Source organism: Triticum aestivum, chromosome 4A, assembly GCF_018294505.1.
Source record: "Triticum aestivum cultivar Chinese Spring chromosome 4A, IWGSC CS RefSeq v2.1, whole genome shotgun sequence".
NCBI lineage: Eukaryota > Viridiplantae > Streptophyta > Magnoliopsida > Poales > Poaceae > Triticum > Triticum aestivum.
Window position 1 is genome coordinate 239,124,957 of NC_057803.1, and position 24,945 is coordinate 239,149,901.

A 24,945-nucleotide genomic window follows, 5' to 3' on the forward strand; every position below is an offset into this window, starting at 1 on the left:
TTAACAACTTGCTAGGGCTAGAGAGAATGAAATTATTGAAACTGATAATATTGATGAAAGGGATGATGAAGATTCTCCCCCTGGATATGAATTACATGTTGTGCCTGAGGGCTATGTTATGGATGAAAAAACTGCTAGAGATTTTCTTGCTTGCAATGATAGGAGTGATCTTAAGAAATTATTAGCTAAGCTGAAACAAAAAAACTCTCAATGCTAGAATGAAATATGATCCCGCTTATACTACTTCACCTATCTTTGTTACTGATAAGGATTATGAATTCTCTATCGACCCTGATATAACTACTTTGGTTGAATCTGATCCTTTCTATGGCTATGAATCTGAAACTGTTGTGGCACATCCTTAAATTATTTCCATTCTCATTAAAGGGTGATGCTAAGATATGGTTTAATTCTCTTGACCCTGGTTGTGTGCATAGTCCCCATGATATGATTTATTACTTCTCTGCTAAATATTTCCCTGCTCATAAGAAACAAGTTGCTTTAAGGGAAATATATAATTTTGTGCAAATTGAAGAAGAGAGTCTCCCACAAGCTTGGGGAGGCTTCTCTGATTACTTAATGCTTTGCATGATCATCCTCTCAAGAAAAATGAAATACTTGATATCTTTTATAATGGACTAATCGATGCTTCCAGAGACCACCTGGATAGTTGTGATGGTTGTGTTTTCAAGGAAAGAACACCAGATGAAGCTGAAATTATATTGAATAATATGTTGACTAATGAAAATAATTGCACACTTCCTGATCCAATTCCTGAACCAACTCCAAAGCCAACTCCGAAGAAAAGGGGTGTTCTATTTCTCAGTCCTAAAGATATGCAAGAGGCAAAGAAATTAATGAAATAAAAAGGTATTAAAGATGAAGATGTTAAGAATTTACCTCCTATTGAAGAAATACATGGTCTTAATTTGCCTCCTGTTGAAGAAATACATGGTCTTGATAACCCGACACAGGTAGTAAAGGTAAATTCTCTCTATAGATATGATAAAGCTGAAATCCCTCCTAGTAAGTTTGCTAGCCAATGCTTAGATGAGTTTGATAACTTTATGGTTAAGCAAAAAGATTTTAATGCTTATGTTGGTAGACAATTGAAACATAATGCTTATATGATTTAACACTTGAGTGATTATATGGCTAATGTTAAAGGTGAACTAAAACTTATTAGTAAACATGCTTCTGTGGTTACCACTGAAGTAGAACAAGTACTTAAAGCTCAGAATGATTTGCTCAATGAATTGAATAGTAAGAAAAATGATAATGTTGTTAGAGTTATGACTAGAGGTGGTAAAATGACTCGGGAACCCTTGTATCCTGAGGGCCATCCTAAGAGAATTGAGCAAGATTCTCAAAGAAATAATATTGATGTATCTAGTCCTTCTAAAAGGAAGAGAGAGAAAAATGATAGGACTTTGCATGCTTCTAGTGAACCTGTTTTTGACACACCTGAGAATCCCAATGATATTTCTATTTCTGATGTTGAAACCCAATCTGGAATAAACATGAACCTAGTTATAATGTTAATGATGATGTTCATGTTGATGCTCAACCCACCAATAATAATGATGTAGAAATTGAACCTGCTATTGATCTTGATAACCCACAATCAAAGAATCAACGTTATGATAGGATAGACTTTGTTGCTAGGAAGCACGGTAAGGAAAGAGAACCATGAGTTCAGAAACCCATGCCTTTTCCTCCTAAACCATCCAAGAAAAAGGACGATGGGGATTTTGAGCGCTTTGCTGAAATGATTAGACCTATCTTCTTGCGTATGTGTTTGACTGATATGCTCAAAATGAATCCTTATGCTAAGTACATGAAAGATATTGTTACTAATAGAAGAAAGATACCGGAGGCTGAAATTTCCACCATGCTTGCTAATTATACTTTTAAGGGTGGAATACCTAAGAAACTTGGAGATCCAGGAGTACCAACTGTACCATGCTCCATTAAAAGAAACTATGTTAAAACTGCTTTATGTGATCTTGGAGCCGGTGTTAGTGTTGTGCCTCTCTCTTTATATCGTAGACTTGATTTGAATAAGTTGACACCTACTGAAATATCTTTGCAAATGGCTGATAAATAAACTGCTATACCTGTCAGTATTTGTGAGGATGTGCCTGTTATGGTTGCAAACGTTACTATTTTAACGGACTTTGTTATCCTTGATATTCCCGAGGACGATAGTATGTATATTATTCTTGGAAGACCCTTTTTGAGTACTGCAGGGGCGGTTATTGATTGCATCAAAGGCAATGTCACTTTTCATGTTAATGGCAATGAGAATACGATACACTTTCCGAGGAAACAACCTCAAGTTCATAGTATAAACTCTATTGGAAAAATTCCATCTATTATTTCTGGAGTTTTTGAATTTCCTCTTCCTACTGTCAAGAAGAAATATGATATTCTTATTGTTGGGAATGTGCATATCCCCGTTGAGGTAACCTAGTGTTATTCGAAAATTCTCCGGTTCCATGTTAGTCGGCATGAGTTTTTTAACAAGACCTGATCAACCTTGTTAGTGGATTCCTTTTGATGAGCATGAGATGGATGAATTTAGAAAACACAACTCCTTGTACCCTCTTTTTACTTTCTGTTAGTTAGTTGAAATAAAGCAAAAATAGTATATTCTGTCTATTTTCTGAATTATCCATGCAATAAAAAATACCCCAAAAATAAAAGTTCTCCAAATGCCCTAAAAATTAAATATGATTTTTTTCTAGAATATTTTAGAATATCTGGCACTGAGAACACAGCAGGGGGAGGAAGCACCCGGCCACGAGGGTGGAGGGCGCACCCTACCCCCCTGGGCGTGCCCCCCTACCTCGTGGGTCCATGGTGGCTCGCCTCCACTTATTCCAGCTACCACACACTCCTTCTTCCTCCCACAAACATCACTAACTAGCTCAAACCCGAGTCCAAGCTCATTTTGCTGCCATTTTCGATCTCCTTGCTCAAAGATCCATTCAAAAAACTGCTTTGGGGGATTGTTTCTTGGTATGTGACTCCTCCAATAGTCCAATTGGTTTTTGTTCTAGTGCTTTATTCATTGCATATTTTTGCTTCTTAGGTGACCTTGTTCTTGAGCTTGCATGTCAAATTTATATGGTCAAAAGTAGTTTTGATGCATGATATTGCCTCTAAGCACTTGTAGGAGTAGTTGCTATCAATTTTGTTGAGTTTGGTTCACTTTCCTTTTGAAGTTACTAAAAATTTCAGAAGAAGATGAAGAGATTTTTGAGGGGCTCATTGAGTCGAAGCTCAAAGGATAAGCAAAGTGAGGAGGATAAGAGGCCGAAATACAATCTTCCTCGCACCACGGAGGTTCGGCCATGTGAATGGCCTTGTGATGATTTCTTGAGAGCAGCTGGGATTTATGATGATTTCTATGAATTGGCTGAGAATGCAGGCCTCACCGCCTTCCTCCACGACCAACGCGAACAGTATCTCTTACTCACCAATATCTTTGTTCAAAACTTCCATTTCCATGCTAGGAGCTCACCACCTACGGTGGAATTTTATTTATATGATGAGCATAAGGAGATGTCACTTCATGATTTTTGTTGGGTTTGTTTGATCCCTTTCGAGGGCGGCGTAGAGGAACCACATCGTGACGATGTGGATGGGTTTCTTGATACCATTGCTGTAGGGGAAACGGGGAAGGTTTCCCACACACGAATTACTAGCATACACTTTCCTGTTCTATGTTACTTTGCTATATTTGCTAGTAGATGCTTAATTGGGCGTAGAAACTGTGGAAACCTGAGTGCCCCTGATATTGTTATTTTGTGCCATGCCTTATTTCGTGATGACACATTCAATATGGGCGCTATTGTTGCAAAGCGGTTAAATCTTAACCATACTAAGGGCCCCGTCCTTGGAGGCATCTTCGCCTCGCGCCTCACTGCACACTTTAACATACCTATTAGGCATTATGAGAAGGAAGAGAAGTTGCTGCCTCCTGTTTATCTAGATTATAAGAGTGTAACACCCCGGATGTAACTTTCCCAATTTGTACTCCAACTCTTGCCATTTCCGGCTTTAAGTTATTTTATATTCTCGGGTTCGGGTCTTTGTCTTCGTGTGTTGTTGTCATTGTCATGCATCTCATATCTTGTCATCATGTGCATTGCATTTGCATACGTGTTCATCTCATGCATTCGACCTTTTTCCCCGTTGTCCGTTTTGCATTCCGACGCTTCGTTCTCCTCCGGTGGTCATTTCTACCTTTCTTTCGTGTGTGGGGATTAAACATTTCCGGATTGGACCGAGACTTGCCAAGAAGCCTTGGTTTACTAACGGTAGACCGCCTGTCAAGTTTCGTACCATTTGGACTTCGTTTGATACTCCAACGGTTAACCAAGGGACCGAAAAGGCCTCGTGTGTGTTGCAGCCCAACACCCTTCCAATTTGGCCCAAAACCCACCTAAACCTGCTCCATCATCTAGAGCGTTCGATCACGATCGCGTGGCCGAAAACCGCACCTCATTTGGACTCTCCTAGCCCCATCTATGCCTATTTAAAGAACCCCCATTCCAAATCTTGGATCCCCTCCCCGAAACCCTAGTCTCCGTCGTCTCCACGCGCTGCCGGACAATTTCCCACGGGCCGAACACGTCCGGATCGACCCCGCCGCCGCCACGTGTCGCCTTCTCACTGGTCCGCGCCGCCGCCCCACTTCGTCGTCGCCGCCGGCCCGGGAGGCCCAGATCGGGCCCCCGAGGCCCATCCGCCGCCCCGTGCCTCCCTGCTCCCCGCCGCTGCATCGCCGCCTCCCTCGCCAACACCGGCGACCGGAGCTCCCCTCCGCCCGCTCCGGCCACCGCGGTCGTCGCCGCCCCGCCGCTCCTCGAAGCCCGCCGCCGCCGCCGCCGTCAGCACCGGCCGGGGAAAGCCCGACCTTGCCTCCCTTTCTTCTCCCCGCCGACGAGCCGACCTCGCCGGAGCTACAGTCCTCGCCGGAGCCACCTCAGTTCGCGTGCCACCGAAACCCTAGATCTGGTGGTGTTTTTTTTTTCTAAGTCCCCGGAATTTTCTAGTCCAAGTGCTCATGTTCATAGCCTCGTAACTTTGCATCCGTAGCTCCGATTCATGCATATAGCATATCAAAATGTTCACCTCAGAGAGTACATCATTTCATTACATTGCATCATTTTCATTTGAGTTCATCTTGATGCCCGAAATGCTGTTAGAAGAGGGCTACTTGAGTTAATTGTCAGATCTGCTACTCCATTTAGACTTTTGTCATTTTTGCCATGATTATTGTGTGCATGATATGCCCTGATGCTCTACATATGTTTTGTTAAGGGTTTTGTCATCTTTCCAGAGGTGCAACCCATGTATTTTTTTTGATGTGTGTGGGGAATAGTGCAAGCTTGCCAAGTGAGGCACTTGGTAGTGCTGATTTCAAGGACTTAGCAATTCCACTAAGTCCATGACCTGTTTATCTCAGGTTGCCATATGTTCATGTTATTTCCTAGTGATCTGTGCCTCTTTTGAGGATGATCAGTAAGGATGTTTTGTTAATCTTTTAGTTCTCTATCCATCCATGTCTTTGTTTGCAATTATGGAGCACCCTAGCTTGAGTCAATCGAGCTCTACTTTTGCTACTTTATGAATCTGGGCAGATTGTCAACTTGTTTGCAATTTTGCCGATGTTGTTGTAGTTGATCCGTGCATGCTATGTTATTGTTCTTGCCATGTCTAGATTGAATTTTATTTATTCTTGATGTATGTATGCTTATCTTATCATGACTTGCACCGTAGTGAGTGCATCGAGCTCGTAAACATGCCTACTTGAGTTATGTTTCAGCATGTGCCAGTTTTCACTAAGTCTGAAAATTGATTATGCTTTTGCTATGTTCACATGCTTGCAATTGTATTTTCTGATCCCTTTTGGCTCAGGGTCACTAAGGGACTTTTGTTAAGCTCTTTGAGTAGCTCCATGACATGCTTTGCTTTGCCATGTTCAGGTCCTGTAGCATGTAGTTTTGTTGCTCCGAAGAGGGCTACCTGATCTGAAATTCCAGACAAGTGTTAATTTCACTAAGTCTGAAATCTGTTTGCCATATGCATTTTTGCCATGCTTGTTTGAACCTGTTAATGGATGAACTGGCTGTAGCTCAGTGCTAGACTTTTGTTAAGCATCTTGAATACATACCTGCCATATATTTTGTTGTCATGTTTGGCTGCTGTAGCATGTTCATCTCATTGCATTTAGATGGCTACTTGCTGTAAATCGCAGGCCGGTGTCATATTTGAATCGCTTGCCATTTCCAAACCGTAACTCCGATTCCGGCGTTCTTTATATCGTTTTCAAGTGATTTCATCTCATATTTTCAGTGGCACACTTGGATTCCCAAGTTGAGGCCAGGTTCATGCATCCCTTATCAAATCTTGCATATGCATCCCGCATCGCATCCCGCATAGCACACCATGTTTGCATCATATTGGTTGATCCTTGCACGTGGTTGATTGTGTCTTTGTTGCTTGTTTGTCTTGTTTGGGTAGATCCGGGAGACGAGTTCGCTAACGAGGAGCCCGTTGAGTTTGCTTTCGAGGATCCAGTCAACTCTGACAACTGTGCAGGCAAGATGATCATACCCTCGAAATCACTACTATCTTTGCTATGCTAGATTGCTCGCTCTTTTGCTATGCCAATGCTACAATGCCTACCTTTTGCTTTCAAGCCTCCCAAATTGCCATGTCAAACCTCTAACCCACCATGTCCTAGCAAACCGTTGTTTGGCTATGTTACCGCTTTGCTCAGCCCCTCTTATAGCGTTGCTAGTTGCAGGTGAAGATTGGAGGCCATTCCTTGTTGGAACATTTATTTACTTGTTGGGATATCATTATATTATCTATTATCTTAATGCATCTATATACTTGGTAAAGGGTGGAAGGCTCGGCCTCTCACCTAGTGTTTTGTTCCATTCTTGCCGCCCTAGTTTCCGTCATATCGGTGTTATGTTCCCGGATTTTGCGTTCCTTATGCGGTTGGGTTATAATGGGAACCCCTTGATAGTTCGCCTTGATTAAAGCTTTTCCAGCAATGCCCAACCTTGGTTTTACCATTTTCCACCTAGCCTCTTTTTCCCGTGGGTTTCCGGAGCCCGAGGGTCATCTTATTTAAACCCCTCCGGGCCAGTGCTCCTCTGAGTGTTGGTCCACCTATCAGCTGCCGATGGCCACCAGGGGCAACTCTGCGCTAGTCTACCCGTACCTAAGACAATCTGAGTGTGCCCTGAGAAAGAGATATGTGTAGCTCCTATCGGGATTTGTCGGCACATTCGGGCGGTGTTTCTGGTCTTGTTTTAACCTGTCAAAGTGTCTTGAAGAACCGAGGTACCGAGTCTGATCGGAACGTCTCGGGAGGAGGTCTATTCCTTCGTTGACCGTGAGAGCTTGTCATGGGCTAAGTTGGGACTCCCCTGCAGGGATTTGAACTTTTGAAAGCCGTGCCCGCGGTTATGGGCAGATGGGAATTTGTTAATGTCCGGTTGTAGATAACTTGAACCTTAACTTAATTAAAATGAATCAACTGAGTGTGTTACCGTGATGGCCTCTTCTCGGCGAAGTCCGGGAAGTGGACACGGTGTTGGAGTAATGTTTCGCAGGTTGTCCTCTAGTTTCTCGCTCGCGCTTTGCCTCCTCTTCTCGCTCTCTTTTGCGAATAAGTTAGCCACCATATTTGCTAGCCGCTTGCTGCAGCTCCACTTATATTTACCTTGCCTTACCTATAAGCTTAAATAGTCTTGATCGCGAGGGTGCGAGATTGTTGAGTCCATGTGGCTCATAGATTACTATTACACCAGATGTAGGGCCTGATGATTCCGCTCCAGGTGACGCGCTCGAGCTCAAGTGGGAGTTTGACGAGGACTCTCAACATTATTATGTTTTCTTTCCTGATGATCAGTAGTGGTGCCCAGTTGGGGGTGATTGGGACCGTGTCGCATGTTGGGTTATCTTTTATTTTGGCGCCGTAGTCGGGCCATGAGTGTTTGAATGATGTAATGTTATTTATGTATCTTGATTGACGTGGCGAGTGTAAGCCAACTATGTTATCTCCCCTTTATTATTATATTACATGGGATGTTGTAAAGATTACCTTACTTGCGACATATGCCTTCAATGCGATTATGTCTCTAAGTCGTGCCTCGACACGTGGGAGCTATAGACGCATCGAGGGTGTTACAAAGAGTATGGTGGCACATGATTTTATTGTTAAGAATAGGGAAAAGGCGCTTAAGTACAAATTAATATTTGGTAAAAATCATCCTGAGACTATTACCTTGCCTGCTCCTTCCTTGTTTGATTTATCTCCAGGAAAGTACCTTGTTCCTTTGGAGGCCATTCACGCCTACCAGAACCCTACATCAGCTACAGAGCCAGAGCTGGAACAACAATTTGATCCTACGCGACAGTCTGATTGCCAGTGGGATCCGGAGGTGATTGCCAACCAGTGGCAACCCGAGGCTTCTTCACAGTACAACCCCAACTATTACTTTGGATATCCGCTAGGCCAGCCGTGGCCATAGACCAACTTAGGCCAAAAGCCTAAGCTTGGGGGAGTACATATTTCTCACCGACATTACATTTATGTTCACACACTCATTGCTAGTTGTCGGTGCTCATACTTTTTCATTGTATCATCCATGCTAGTTTATTTTCCTTTGTATGCTTTCTTCTTGTGTGTTTGATAAACCTTAAGAAAAACAAAAAAAATTAGTTGTAACTTTTAATTAGTTTAATTTCCATGCTTGTAGTAGTAATTAAAAAGAAAACCCAAAAAGATTTCTCATCCTTCTTTTGCTTGTTGGGAGCTTTCCCGTGTAAATAGTTTTATTTCTTTTCTTGTTCTTTGGGGGTCGAGAGGAGAAGACCATAATGAAAATGTTAAACTGGCTCTCATATGCATTATTGTTGAACTAACAAAGAGCCCATATTACCTTGTCTTCTCTCTTGAATTGAATGCTTGCAGATTCCAGCTTAGTCCAATGCACGTGCACTATTATTATTATCCACACTATTCGGTCGTCCAAGTGAAAGGAAATAATGATGATTATATGATGACCTTATTGAGATGAGAAAAGATGGTATGAACTTCACTTCTCTTTGTTTTTGTAAATATGATTAGTTCATCGTTCTTGATTCAGCCTATTATGAATAAACATGTTTGCAATGACAATTAGAGATTATAGTTGCTTATGCCATGCTTAATTAGCTCGGAGCTTATAATGGTTTACCTTGCGTGCCAACATGCTATTAAAATGGTTGTGGTGTGGTATGATAGGGTGGTATCCTCTTTTGAATGATTCGAGTGGCTTGACTTGGCACATGTTCACGCATGTAGTTGAAACAAAATCAACATAGCCTCTACGATATTTATGTTCATGGTGCATTATATCCTACTCATGCTTGCATTCGGTGTTGATTAATTTTAATGCATGTTCATGACTATTGTTGCTCTCTAGCTGGTCGCTTCCCAGTCTTTTGCTAGCCTTCACCTGTACTAAGCGGGAATATTGATTGTGCATCCAATTCCATAAACCCCAAAGTTATTCCATATGAGTCCACCATACCTACCTATATACGGTACTTACCTGACGTTCCAAGTAAATTTGTATGTGCCAAACTCTAAACCTTCAAATAAACATTCTGTTTTGTATGCTCGAATAGCTCATGTATCAACTAGGGTTGTTTGTATCTTCCATATTAGGCGGGTTATTCTCAAGAGGAGTGGACTCCGCTCCTCACTCACGAGAAAATGGCTGGTCACCGGGATACCCAGTCCCATGCTTTATGCAAATCAAATCAAAATAATTGCAAACAAAACTCCCCGAGGACTGTTGTTAGTTGGAGGCACTCGTTATTTCGAGCAAGCCATGGATTGATGCTTGTTGGTGGAGGAGGAGTATAAACTTTACCATTCTGTTTGGGAACCGCCTATAATGTGTGTAGCATGGAAGATATTGCCATCTCTTGGTTGTTATGTTGACAATGAAAGTATACCACTCAAAATATTATTCATATCTATTTCAAAACCGAGCTCTGGCACCTCTACAAATCTTTGCTTCCCTCTACGAAGGGCTTATCTATTTACTTTTTATGCTGAGTCATCATCCTCTTATTAAAAAGCACCAGCTGGAGAGCACCACTGTCATTTGCATTCATTACTATTAGTTTACATTGAGTATGACTTGACTGGATCTCTCTTACCATGAATTACAATGTATAGTCAGTCACTGACCTTTAAAGGTGCTCTACATTTATGTTTTGCGGTCTTAGAAAGGGCTAGCGAGATACCATCCGATTATATCATATCATGATTGTTTTGAGAAAGTGTTGTCATCCGAGATTTATTATTATTGCTAGCTAGTTGATTATGTCATTGATATGAGTAAACATGAGACCTAAATGTTATTGTGAATATGGTTAGTTCATAATCTTTGCTGAAAACTTGAATGCTGGCTTTACATATTTACAACAACACGAGCAAACAGAGTTTGTAAAAGTTTTTCTTTATCACTTTCAGTTTATCAACTGAATTGCTTGAGGACAAGCAAAGGTTTAAGCTTGGGGGAGTAGATACGTCTCCATCGTATCTACTTTTGCAAACACTTTTGCCCTTGTTTTGGACTCTAACTTGCATGATTTGAATGGAACTAACCCGGACTGACGTTGTTTTCAGCAGAATTGCCATGGTGTTATTTTTGTGCAGAAATAAAAGTTCTCGGAATGACCTGAAAATCAACGTAGAATTATTTTGGAATATATAAAAAATACTGGAAGAAAGAACCACGTCAGGGGGGCCTCCACCTGTCCACGAGGGTGGGGGCGCGCCCTACCCCCTTGGGCGCGCCCCCTGCCTCGTGGGCCCCCTGACGCTTCACCGACCTCAACCCTGACTCCATATATTCACTTTCGGGGAGAAAAAAACCAGGGAGAAGGATTCATCGCGTTTTACGATACGGAGCCGCCGCCAAGCCCAAAACTCTCTTGGGAGGGCTGATCTGGAGTTCGTTCGGGGCTCCGAAGAGGGGAATCCATTGCCATCGTCATCATCAACCATCCTCCATCACCAATTTCATGATGCTCACCGCCGTGCATGAGTAATTCCGTCGTAGGCTTGCTGGACGGTGATGTGTTGGATGAGATTTATCATGTAATCGAGTTAGTTTTGTTAGGGTTTGATCCCTAATATGCACTATGTTCTGAGATTGATGTTGCTATGACTTTGCTATGCTTAATGCTTGTCACTAGGGCCCAAGTGCCATGATTTGAGATCTGAACCTATTATGTTTTCATCAATATATGAGAGTTCTTGATCCTATCATGCAAGTTCTTTTCCATAAGCACGTATGACTATATTCGGAATATATGCCTACATTACATTGATGAACTGGAGCTAGCTCTGTGTCACCCTAGGTTATGACTGTTACATGACGAACCGCATCCGGCATAATTCTCTATCACCGATCCATTACTTATGAGCTTTCCATATATTGTTCTTCGCTTATTTACTTTTCCGTTGCTTTTGTTATCATCACTACAAACATAAAAAATATTACTTTTGCTACCGTTACCTTTTACTACCGTTACCACTACTATCATATTACTTTGCTAATAAATACCTTGCTGCAGATATTAAGTTTCCAGGTGTGTTGAATTGACAACTCAGCTGCTAATACTTGAGAATATTCTTTGGCTCCCCTTGTGTCGAATCAATAAATTTGGGTTGAATACTCTACCCTTGAAAACTGTTGCGATCCCCTATACTTGTGGGTTATCAGTGCACGGTCTTGACGTGGTGCTGCTGGGAGTGCAGGAGCATCCTCTTGCGGCCGCCGGACCTCCTGGCAGCTTTCTTCTTCACGCGCGGGTGCCCTACGTGGCAGTCATGCCATGGGACCACGCGCCCTCGCGCGAGGGTGACATCTTGACGAGGAGGTGGAGGATGTGCTCCATGGTCTATGTCGCCCGCAGCAGGCGGCGGGCAAGGCAACGAGAGAGATGATGTAGGGAGCTCACACGCCATGAGCAGCGCAACCTGCGCGTCCGCCGGCGCGCGACGAGCATGAGATGACAAACCAGTCGGAGTCAGCGACGGGGTGGCCGTGCGTCCATCATGCCGCACGGAGGGGTGCAGCAACGAAGCTTGCTACTCGTGCCCCACCGAGCCTGTGGCGGCATTGGCGTTAGGAAATGGAGAACGACGGGCGGGCCCGCCGGCAGGTGCCGTCTGGGCGACTCGAGCGGCGAGGGCGGACCGACGCTCATCATGGGCTCGATGGGCGTCAGCCATGGAAGCGGTAGAGCGGTGGTGGGTCGACCGGCGGAAGAGAGGCTCCGACGCACCCCTACGTGGCGTGCCAAATGTCGGATTTAGGGTTCCGCAGATCCTTGAGAGGTTCAAACTCTAGGGTGCGTGCGAAGAACTCGTCCTCCCCAATCTGCCTACTCGCTAATCTCGCTGGCTAGCTCGATGAACTAATTGAACAAAAGACACCGCAGTTTACCCAGGTTTGGGCCATCTTGCGGTGTAAAACCCTACTCCTGCTTTGTGGTGGATTGGCCTCGAAGCGCTAGGGATGAACTAGTACATTGGAAAAATGCCTCAGGATGAGAGGTGTTCTTGTGCTCGATGAGCTGGTGGGTGAGAGGATGATCCCCCTTTCTATGGTGGTAGCTAAGTCCTATTTATAGTGGCATTGGTCCTCTTCCCAAATGTAAGGCGGGAAGGGATCCCACAACGGCCAAATTTGAAGGGAGACAACGAGTACATGCTATCCTGACAAAAGTAGTCTTCGCCAGCCAAAGGCTCCTGGTCGTGAAACCGTGGTGGGCTCAACTATGACCTCCGCTCTGCCGTCCTTGCGGTCTTGGCCTTGTTGCACCAAAGGGTCCTTAACACCAAAGAGGAAACTGGTACATTGCGCCCGCTGGTGCCCGCCTGGCCTTGGTCGTCACGGCTCACGTACCCCGAACCTATGAGGTGCATCTTGCATAGATATCTCCACTTTTCAGGAGCCAGCCTGGGGATGCCGCCCCTCGAGGAGGTCCTGGTGTCGTCCACCTCGCTAGGCTTGGCCCCTCACGAGGGTCTTGGGTTGTTGATCCTGAAGCTAGGCCGTACCAGGCCGCCGATGGTGCCACGTCATGGGCCGTAGGCAGGCAAGTCTGGCCACCCCCGGTCCCAGGACACTGACAATAAATGCATAGAAAACATCCAAGATATATAATATAATAGCATGGAACAATAAAAAATTATTGATACGTTGGAGACGTATCATCTACAAGGGTACGTAGACACACTCTTCCCCTTGTTGCTATGCATCTGCATGGATAGATCATTGCGTGTGCGTACAAATTTTTTTGTTTTCCATGCAATGATTCCCATCATTATCTAAGTGTGATTTTATAGCCTTGTATTTCTCTTCGATATATCTCTCTTTCGGCCAATTAGATTGATTTATCTTCAGCGAGAGGTGATTGGTAGTACGTTCAATCTTTCGGTGTCCTTAGTCGGTGATAGGAGTTGCAAGGCATATATTTGTATTGTTGCTAATACAGGTAAAATGATGGGGTTCAAACATATTATTAGATCTTACTTTGTCTACATTATGTCATGATGATTCAAGCATTACTCCATTTGTTATGAACTTAATACTTTGAGATGCATGCTGGATAGCGGTCTTGGGTTGGAGTAATAGTATTAGATGTAGATGGATGTTGGTCCACTTGTAACGGACGTAATGCCTATATATTCATCATGCCATGAAAAATCATCATAACTGTGCACTATTCTATCAAATGCCCAACAATAATTTGTTTACCCATTGTTTCTACTCTTATGGGAGAGATGCCTCTAGTGAATCTATGGCCCTCGGGTTCATTCACTTTTAATTTAATAAAACCCCAAAAATACTTGCTGCAATTTATTTTCTTTTATTTTACCTTTTTATCTATCTAATACTATCAGATTTATTCCTTACAATTGGCGAGTATAAGTGGAATGAAAACCCTCTTGCCCGCGTTGGGTGCGAGTATTTGCTTTGTGTGTGTAGGTGCCGCTTATGTTGTTTGCGTGGTCTTTCGTACTGGTTCGATAAACCTTGGTTCTTAACTAAGGAAAATACTATCTACTACTATACTACATCACCCTTCCTCTTCGGGGAACTCCCAACGCCTATCACTAGCAATCTCCTACCCCAACCGCTACAACAAGGTCGATGACCGAGAAGCACAAAGGGTGGATCTTCTACAAATGTGTGACTCATGGGGTAGGTCAATGAATTTGAGCCGACATTTTCATGATTTTGGTGATTTTTTACTGAAAAGGTGACATCCTTTTGATCATTAATTTGTTGTTTCATAGGTTACATGTGATTTTGGCACTCGTAATTGGAGTATGTTGTGTACCTTATGGATCACAACATACTCACTTGTTATGCTGTTATGGATGCAGTTGCTGCTGTAGAGGATAGACAGGATGTGCTTTTTTTACAAAATAGAAGGCAGGTGCGCCAGGCTACAGTGGAACAAAGTGCAAGGAATGCATCCAACAGGAGGCCTAGGCCAATGAATATCTTCTTACGCTTTCATACATGCATGTATCTTTATGATGAGATTGGATGACTACCATAGTAGACATAGAAATTGTTGGTTCTCAATCAGCTGAAACGGATAAAAATAGTAAACTTTAATATCCTTTGATCTTCTAGGATCTTTCGCGTTGTGTCGCATGATGGGTCCTTCTATCGAACACCTTTTTCTTTCTCGTTTGCCTTTGCGAATTATCTTGTAAACTGTTATAACCTTAAGGGCCTTATTCTAAGACCGGACAATAGCTTCTTATGTAAGGAAAAAATGAAAAATAAAAATAGTAAAGTCCGACACTTTTTCAACTAGCTTCCCACAGACAGAAACTAAACAACCACAAAGTAGGCCTTTCCTTAGGAGTACTGTTCAAAATATCGTCTGATTCACCAATTTATGATCCGATTTATCGCTTATCAGTGGGTGACCGCTTAGATTATACCGTATCTTTGTTATTTATCATTTAGGCCGATCTGTCGCTCGGATAAGCAATTAATCGGGAATCTAGCGATTAATCATGTTAGTCCCTAGTAATAAAAAAATCCAAACAAGGCATCCTCTTCTCTAGGCTCCCGCACATCACACTTCATGCCCCGTTCAATGGGACATGTGTTGTAGTATTGTCTATTTTATTTGTCATCAACTCATTATTTAACAGGTAATATATAGTCATGTATCGATATAGTGTTGTCCTATTTAAAGGCTTAGAGCACACTGATGGTTGTTTTCATTTTTAACTTATTAGTGCTTGGAACGTGGGAATTGCAAGCAAAAACTGGTGGATTAATATTCGACAGATAAAATCGTTTAATCGTCCGATTTCTGATTAATCTCGAATCCCTAACCGACTGAACCGCTAATAATAAGCGATATCCTCAACATTGTTAAGAGTATGTGGGTGTCGCCTATAGGTGTTGTTTCCCTTCATGAATGCATCACTTAGGTGTGTCAGCATCTCACCCTCTTTTTTGGGTTGATGTCCCCAGGCGAAAGCCTAGGTCTTGGACCGACGATGGCGGCATCCTGGAGGCGTTCCTCAATTGGGAGCATCGTGCAAACATGGCTTGGAGGTTCGGTGATGCGGTCCTCCAATCCGTGTCGCTAGTCTGAGTAGAGTTTTTGGGCGCAATGTACGTCGATGCTGGTGAGTCCAAGATGGTGCCTTTCTCGGGGCCAACCGAGTCCCTCCACCCACTCGCAATCTTCTTTCGGTAATCAAGGCTGCTTGGTCCGTCGGCAAGGGAAGTCTGGTTAAAGTTGTTACTCTTTGAGGTGATCGGTGTACGTCGAGAAGTGGCCTTGTTGCTGTCAAGACAGGTTCCTTTGCGTTGTGTTTGTAATGTGTGCGGTGGCTTCTCTCCGGATTAGTTTGGGTGTGGTATTGATACTATAATTGTTGTTCGCAATGAGTTGTAGTCTTTCGTAATTGTATTCCGCCTTTTATAAAAATATTTCAAAAAACAAAGTAGCCTTATGAGGCAAATAAGATTCCAATCAACATTAGTTGTTTCTTTTTTTATGATATGTCCTTGTATAAACATAAACTGATATATACACCACCAATAGTATACATATTCTTGAGCACCAATTTCCCTCGTCTCCCACCATGCACACTAATCTTTTAAAATTATAGCATGACCTATACAAAACGATGAAGAGCAGAACAAAACAAGAACCACCCAAGGGAGATAATAACCAAGAAAAAGGCAAAAGAAAAAGCAATTTGCACCCACCTAATTAAGTTATCTCCCAAATCAACACCCCAAGAAACTGCACCGATCATTTCTCTTCTTCTACCACCCTTCGTTCAACTGCGTGTGCACATTTCAATCCAGCAAGTGATAGGAAGAGATGCATTTGACATGCATGCATGCATCAACATCTCTCGTTGAATTTCCTCTTTTTTTTCTTCCTTTTTCTCTTTGCACGCATGCACGTACGAACTGATTGGTACGCTAGCTCTTCTAGCGTATGGCTTAGGTGCCGCTCACTCCTCGAGTACCGGCGACGATGGCCGGTAGAGATCGTAGGGCGCCCAGAGGTAGTCGACGGTGCACGGCCGCCGGGCATCGAGCCGGTGCCACGGCTTTCCCTTGCCGCTCCAGTGCAGCAGGCTGATGGGTCCCGGGTGCAGGCCCCGGCACCGCCCTTTGACATTGTCGCCGCCAAGCCCGTGCTGGTTCCACCGGTGGTCCACGCCCTGGATGTCTCCGGCGAGCACCAGAAGGAAGGGCGGCAAAGAGCCGAGGTGGTAGATCCTCTTCTGCTTCTGCACGGCCATCCACCCTTCCACCCGCCTCGTGTACCCGCCGGTGCGCCACTGGTCCACGTCCATCACCATCACGCCGGTGTTGAAGTAGCACGGACGCCGCCCGTGGAACGTCCCGCTGAGCGCCGGGTCCATCCAAAATGTGTCCGTGAAGTAGTTGGTGAAGTTGGCATGGCAGTACTCCGGTGCGCCCACCACGTGGCCCGCGAGGTCCACGGAGAAGAGCGTGCGGATGTCGTCGACGACGATCACGTCGGAGTCGAGGTAGATCACCCGGCGCACGTCGGGGGGAAACGTGTCGGCAAGGTAGATGCGCGCGTAGTTGAGCGGCTGGTCTAGCGCGTGGCGGATGGACCGGGAGATACGTCCCCGGACGCGCGATGGATCGAATCGGTACACGCGGAGGTCCAGGTAAGGGAAGGTCGCGCGCAGCATGGCGACGAGGTCACCGTCCATCCGGGCGGCGAGGAAGTGAAACACCACGTTCTCGGGGCACGCTGTGTGCTGCAGGATGGAGAGCACGCCGGCCATGGTGCCGCGGAGGTAGTTAGCGTCCAGCGTCATGGCGACGTTCACCTTGTCACCGCCGGCACACTCGGCGCCGTTGCGGAAGGCGGGCGCCTCGCGGAAGGTAGGGATGGAATCCAACGGCTGCCGGATCATCATAGCGGGGTCGACCCGGATGCCAGCGACGGCGGTCGCCGCGTCTCCGAGCAGGACGAGGAGCGCAATGACGACGACACAGCCGGTTGGAAGCATCGTGTGTGTCCGACCAGCGCAGCGGGCGATACAATTGAAGGGTGGCCGGGTGGTTGTCGCCGGCAAGGCAAACCAATGACGACAACGGCGGCGGCAGGGAAGAGGGCACGGAGAAGGTGGCCACCCTGGTCCCTGGCAATGGTAGGGACGGGGTTAGGAAGGGAGGGGGGCCACCATCAAAACGGTGGAGAAAGGAGAGTGTAAGGTGAAGAGGAGAAGGGACAAACATGGTGGCAATGGATGGGGGTGGTGGGCGGCTGGGAGGGAAGGTAGGAGCACGGACAAAAAGGTGGTGGCACCAATAAGATGTGGCTCTACTACCTATAGTTGGATCATTTCCATGCATTTGGTGTCGACATGGAGTAATATGGATTGGCTTTCAGTTGACTCCAAATTAATGCTTTGCCGAGCTACTGTCTAATTAGAAACAGGGACAACATTAGGACATCTCCAAGGCTCACCGTCAAGCCATCCACGTACGTCCGGACCATGCGATTCAAATGTGTTATGTCATCCAAAGTTCCAAACGCGGGTTTGTCTCGGTCTATTGAACAGCCTGAGCGTACTTTTTCCCGTAAACTAGAGACAAACTAAAGGACGCTTTATAGGCATCCGAACCGCTGCCACGCCTGTGTCTAACCGCACTGACCCACCAGAAAAAAAAGCCCCCACCCGCCTCTTCCCCACTTTTCATCAAACGCCCGCGCCCCATTCATGCCGGCCTAGAGCATGCAACGGCCGACATTGATGCTGCGATTCGACCAGACGGGAGGGCGGCGCTAACGGTCGTGTTCTCTCGGGCGTCACCACTTCAATGCGGGCACCACGTACCGAGAAATCAACTTCGACCGCTCTGCCGCATTGAAGTGGGCTGACCGGCCCTTCGGTTGGCCTGGCCGCGGCTATTTAAGCCATGCGCCAGCGACGTACATAGGCGCACCCACCCCTCCCCGAGCAACGCCCCCTCCCCTTCCTTGTTACCGTGCCTGAGCCACTACTCCACTCCGAGGCCAGCGGCAATGCTGAAGTCATGGTGCTCCGCGCCGGCGACGAAGTCCGTGGAAGCTCTTTGTTCGGTGGTGGTTCTTGGCACCGCCACCCTCGCTCTCCAGGCCCTTCGGCATCCATGGTGGCTGGCTCCTCCGCCAAGGAGGAGATCATCATCGACCAGATGTCGCAGCAGCAACCGCAGCAATCCTTCCTCCTCTCAAGGGCCGCTGTGACGGAGGAAGAATTCCTCTGTAAGATCAAGACAATGACGGAGCGTTCGCTCTTTCACATGGGCCGGCCGCCACCATCGTCGACGCGCGTCAAGGAGAAGCCGCTGTCCCCACCGCACCACCGCGTGAAACGTGAGCCAGCCTCCTCACTCCTGGCGGTCAAGGATGAGCCAGCCTCGCTCTAGCGCAATTGCGGCGTCCAGATCGGACTCCGTTCAAGGACGAGCCGTCATCGCCCTCACACCACTGCGGCGTCCAGATCAGAAGCCACGTCAAGGATGATCTGACGTCCCCGCCGCGTAGCTGGTACACCGGCCGCATGGACGGGCCCTTGTCGCCGCCACGCCTCCACCACCGCACTGTCAAGGAGGAGCTGCAGCGGACGATCAGGAAGGCGCGGAGCCGCCTCCTTCACTACCTCGGAGGAGGTGATTATGGCGGTATCTCGGGCTCGAGGTTCGTCATATCCGAGGCAAAGCGCGCGGGGAGGCAGCAGGCGAGGTATGACTGGTGTAATGTCGGTCGCCGCTCCGCGTTCACCAAGAGCATCGTGGCACCGGAATGGCTCCGCAATATCTTGACCTCGCCGCCACGTGGGCGCTCGGCCGCTCTGTCACGACCGCAGATATAGCCGCCGCCACCTTGATGGCAAGCTCGCCAAGATCGCCGAGGAGTGGTCGCTTAACTACCACTCCGCCAACGTCGGTCACGGCTAGGCCATCGCCATGGCTCCAAAAGCTAGGTTGACAGTGGCCGCGGCGGCCCTCCGCACTGTGGAGTAGGAGGTGGAGTGGCTACCCCGCAAGCGGCAGGCAGCCGCCGGATAAGGCTGTCACGGAACTTCGGCGTCGTGTCGCCGCTCGAGGGACCACGACGACGATGATGATGACATAGACGGCGAGGGCGGTGCGGCAAGGCAGGGCGGCCATGCGTACGAGGTGGTCGTCCGGTCTATGGTTTAGACTTTTCTCTATTTTTTTGTTAAACGCTTGAAATATCGACCTTTTCATTTAAGTTATAACCAAACTTGAATGCCGCCGTGTTTGGATGAATTTCATATGATTAGTTTAAATAGTTGTTGAAATGTATACGGGCAGTGTTGGATGGCAGGCTCTGGGACCAGTGTCCACGGACCGGTCCCTGCTGTCCACGGACAGATGCCGGAGCAAATTTATCAAGAGCGTTGGAGATGCCCTTACCTGTATGTATAAGTGTGCTACATTAGAGCATTTCGAGCATGTCGAAGAAACTCCAATGGTTACACGGGCTCCACTTGTATTTTTTTCCTGGTATTCATAGGTACGGGTGGGCATTTGGTTCATATAGTTAATTTCGATGGTTTTATTCGGGTTTATAAAATTCCTGATTTCAATAAAATAACTGATAGAAGGAAGAGAGGGATTGGTGGGATAGTTCGTTGTATTGCTTGAGCCTCATAGACATATATATAGGAGTACATGATCTACTTGAAGTACAAGGCAAGCCAGATTATTCCTAGTCTAACCTATGTTTCCTAATATAATCACGTTACTGAACATCCCCCGCAGTCACAACGGTAGCGCCGTAGACGGCGAGACTGGAGAAGAATCCAAAGGCAAGCCGATGGACACCCCCCCCCCCCACACACACACAGTCGTAACGGTCAATGCATTGCGGAGTCGTGGCTGGAGTGGAAACCAACGAGGTTGCTCAAGCAAGGCGGTGGCCCTTTGTGCCATTTGTCGATGTAGCCGAGAGGGGAGGGTGGTGTAGCCATGGTCAAGGTAGCCGTGCGAAGAATGTCGTGGTCGTTGTCGAGTCGGGGAGCCGGTGTCAAGGATGTCACCGTGGAGCGGCGGGCGCAAAAGGGCGCCGAGTTAGCACGGGCGTAGTGGTATCGAAGTAGGGGTGCGTCGGGAAGAAAATGTTGTTGACGACGCGTCACGGCGGATTTGCCAGCACCGGGCATGCGTAGACAGACGAATACAAAGTTGACGAAGCGCCGACTAGGCTTGCCAGGCCTGGGGACACGTTTTGGATGAAGGCACGCATCGGTGTTGCCAGCACCGGGCATGTGTAGATGAGGGACCTGCATGAGCTGTACGCCATGTCGGAGAACTCGGAGGGGCCAACAGAGAAGAACTCGACGATGATTGCGGCGTCCATCGGCGCGGGGCCGATGTCACCAACGATGGTCAGAGTAGATGAAGTGGTCGGGGTAGATGACGGCGACGCTGGCGACGGGCTGGTGCGTGGACGAAGACGAAGGGGGTGGACGGGCGGCGGCGGCGGCGGCCAAAGAAGAGCGGCGGCGGCGGCCTGACGGCGGCGGCGGCTAGGTTAGGAGTGCGGCGGCGGTGCTCAAAGTAGGCGAAGAACACTGACAGCATGACGAAGACCGGCGCGGACGGTGGCTTTCTCGTGCCAAGGGAGGCGGCGCGGCGCATACCACGAGTAGTCGACGCACAACGATAGCAGTGGACCACGGGCCGCGGCGCTACGGCACGAAGGGGCGACGCAGCGGCGACGAGCAGGTCAGGGCGACGGCGGCGGCTAGAATATGAGTGCGGCGGCGGTGCTCGAAGTAGGCGAAGAACCCTGACAGCATGACGAAGACCAGCACGGATGGTGGCGTTCCCGCGCCAAGGGAGGCGGCGAAGCGCATACCACAAGAAGTCGGCGCGCAGCGACGGCGGGGGACCGCCGGCCACGCCGCTACGGCCCGAAGGGGCGACGCAGCGGCGGTGGGCAGGTCAGGGGGACCGCGGGCCGCGACGTTGCGGCCCGAAGGGGCGACACAACGGCGGTTCGTGAGTCGGTGCAACCGCTGGGACGGCCTCGGGTCGGTGGCGGGGACCGCATATCGCGACACTACGGCCCGAAGGGGCGACGCAACAGCGACACACAGGTCGATGTAGCCGCGAGGAGAACCACGGAGCGGCGGCGTTGCGGCCCGACATGGCGATGCAGCGGCAGCCCGATGCTCGATCGGTGGAGAGGCGCGCTGAACTCGGGGAAAATCTTCACGGGACTTGTGGAGGCGCGCGTAACCGATGGACCAGGTCAGTCGCGCGACATAGATGGGGCAGATGGTGTCGGCGAGCGAGTGATCAAGCCAATCACGTGCGAGGTCGAAGACGCCGCTGGTGGAGGCGTGGTGGCGGCGAAGTCCGAGATGAAACCGACGACGACGGACGATGTGGGACGTCGTGCGGATGAGCTTGTCAGCACCGGCACCCGGGCTGCCAACGCAACGCCGACGCAGGGGCAGCGAGGCCCGAGCGACCAACGGAGCAACGACGCCCGAGTTGAGGCAGCCTACGAGCCTGACGCAGCCGTCCAACGCAGCCGAGGACGAGGCTGGCGAGGTACACCGATGGGCCGCCATGCAGACGTGGCGGAAACGGGTGATGTGGATCGATGGGCAGGCCGGCGCCTGAGCGACGGCTATGATTGGTCGTCGCATGGCGCGAGGCCGCCGGATCGAGGCGATGCAGGTGTCTCGGTCGGAGCAGGACAGTGACGGCCGACGCAGGGCAACGAACGGACCGACGCGCGGACGGCGGCTGGCCCTGACGGGCCGCCTCGCCGCACGTGGCCGCCAGGTCGGAGGAGAGGCCGGCTGGTCACGCCAGGATCGTAGTAGAGGCGCTCGGGGTCGACGGCGGCGATGGGCGACGCAAATCGATCAAAAATAGATCGGAAAGCCAAAAAAGCCGCGCGATCAAGATGACCGATGGGAGAGAGAAAACCCGGAGCAAGGCTCATGGAAAAGACTCTCTAGCGCAGCCGGTCAACATGACCCGGCGGACGAACCCTAGGTACGGACGGCGCGGCCCCCGACGACAGTCATGGAGGCCGACCGCTCCGGGGGCGGCGCGTGGCTGCGAAAGCAGCGACGGCTAGGGTTTAGAATCGATTTGCGACAGAGACCATGTTAGAAGGAAGAGAAAGATTGGTGGAATAGTTCGTTGTATTGTTTGAGTCTCATCGGTATATATATAGGAGTACATGATCTATTTGTAGTACAAGTCAAGACAGAATATTCCTAGTCTAACCTATGTTTTCTAATACAATCACGTTACTCAACAATAACAATTGAAATAATTACAATAAGAACTGCCACCCAACCTTATTAATTGAAATTTATGGTTTGTTTGGTTAATGGAAAAATCGAAATACGTGTCACGAGTCAAAGAAGCATATCATGTGGCAATTTGTTATACATATACATAGCCGTCAATCATCTGAAGAAAATATATAACTGCCAATTAGTATTTGCATGCAATCGAGATCCATAATGGATGCACTAGATCGATGCGCTTCTGCTTGCACTAATCTATGTAGAATTGCGAAAGCGACACACTAGCTAGCTAGCGACTTAGGCTAATCATGCAAGCTGTCGTGCTTGCGCCGGAGAGTAACGTGGGTGGCAGACTACTTATGTGTATACGGCTTTTGTCAACCAAACACTGATTCAAAACTGAACACTAAAATAGTGTCTATTTTTCCAAATCGAACCGAATAACCAAAAGCCGATTTAGCCAATATTTTGGTTAAAACGATTTGGTTTGATTTCGGGTTTCTGTTTGAAAGTGCCCACCCCTATTCACAGGTGTTATGCTTTTGCAGATTAACAGTAAACTCCTTCCCAATATACTCTCACCATATGGGGCCAACAAGTCGGTGAGATAATCATTTTTGTCCCCCCTCTCTCCCTCTCCCCCCCTCTCTCTTTCTCTTTTGCCCTTTCTCTTCCCTGGCAGGGTGGCGGCACCGTAGGTCCAATCGGCGCGCCTGAGCGATGAGACAGGCAATCGGGCCCTGCTGTTCTTTCAAAAACTACTAGCACATGTAACCTTTAGTTGCCATGGCAAAACAGTATCTCTAATCGCCATGACAAAACATAGTACATTTCATTAAGCGAAGATGGCCATTGCATGTTGGATAAACGAGCCCTCTGAAATAGTACATCCCCGGGCATTTGTGTCAGCTATGATCAAAGGGCAGTGGTCTGAAGTAGCCGTAGAAGCCGCCATCACTGCAAAACTGTGGAAAAGGGATTCCTAGGCTTGGTTGCAGAAGAACTTGTCAATGCTGACAAGGGTGGGATCTTGACGCTCGTTGCTCCAAGTGTAGCGGCGATTCTTGCACTTTATCTCCTTCAGGCCAGCAGCGTCAATGGCCGACCTGAACCTACCCATAAGCCTACGATTAAGGTTGAGGTTGTTTTTGTCACGCGCCTCGTAGATGAGGTTAAAGTCGCCATTGATCAGGCAGGGCTCGTTTATGAGCGGGGATGTACTATCCAGGCAGGGGGACCTTTTGTCCCGGTTGGTAGCACCAGCCGGGACCAATAAGTGTCCACGCGTCAGTAGTTCATGGACTGGGGTTTTTGTTTTTGTTTGAAAGGGGGGGGGGGGGTTGGGGGTTTTGTAGGGTTAATTTAGGGGTTTCATATATTGTGTTAGCTAGCTAATAGAGAGAAGTGTCCTCTCTTATCTCCGCGCTTGGTCGACGCTACGTACTATACCTATAGAGAGGACTCGACATGCTAGCTAGTAAGCAAATGAAGGAAACCATTAATTACACAAGATCGTCATGAACATATACAAAGAGAAGTGACCGACCTCTCTTTCTCCGAGAGATTGGTCGAAGAACAAGTTTTCGTACACAAGATCGCCATGAACATATACAATGTAAGATCTCTTACAATCCCTAATATCTGAACTCAACTTCCACATGGTATTCTCCGGCTTTATTGATGATGTGGTCAAGAAAGAATCCCGCCAATTCCTCTTGAATTGCTTTTATGCGATCTTGTGGTAGGAGTTCATCCCGCATCTGCCACGTCTAATTTGAAGAAGGGGGTCAATACATATATATCAATGAAACTCAACAGAAATGACGGTGTAATAAAATAAAATTGTGAATATTATTGCTTACGCACATCAAATTGTCTTTTAGAGTAGCCCCACTTATTTTTGCAAGTCGCGTTGTAGATGAACTCGCAAACGTAGTATCCACAGCAATCATTCCCGGGTTCCTACCACAAGCACTTTACGAGAAATATAGGTCAATCAAACTGATAATGAA

General features: G+C 47.6%; 1 protein-coding gene across 1 annotated transcript; it reads right to left on the reverse strand.

The window, feature by feature from the left end:
* Window positions 1-16,108: 16,108 nt before the first annotated feature.
* On the reverse strand, window positions 16,109-17,831 carry LOC123081952 (probable galacturonosyltransferase-like 4). Its single transcript, XM_044504436.1, has one exon. It carries the CDS (start codon window positions 17,648-17,650, stop codon window positions 16,610-16,612), a length of 1,041 nt encoding a protein of 346 aa, XP_044360371.1. The 5' UTR covers window positions 17,651-17,831; the 3' UTR covers window positions 16,109-16,609.
* Between the last annotated feature and the right edge of the window lie 7,114 nt (window positions 17,832-24,945).

Excerpts from the sequence above, each read along its gene's own strand:
- LOC123081952 (XM_044504436.1), bottom strand. The coding sequence starts at position 17,650 with ATGCTTCCAACCGGCTGTGTCGTCGTCATTGCGCTCCTCGTCCTGCTC.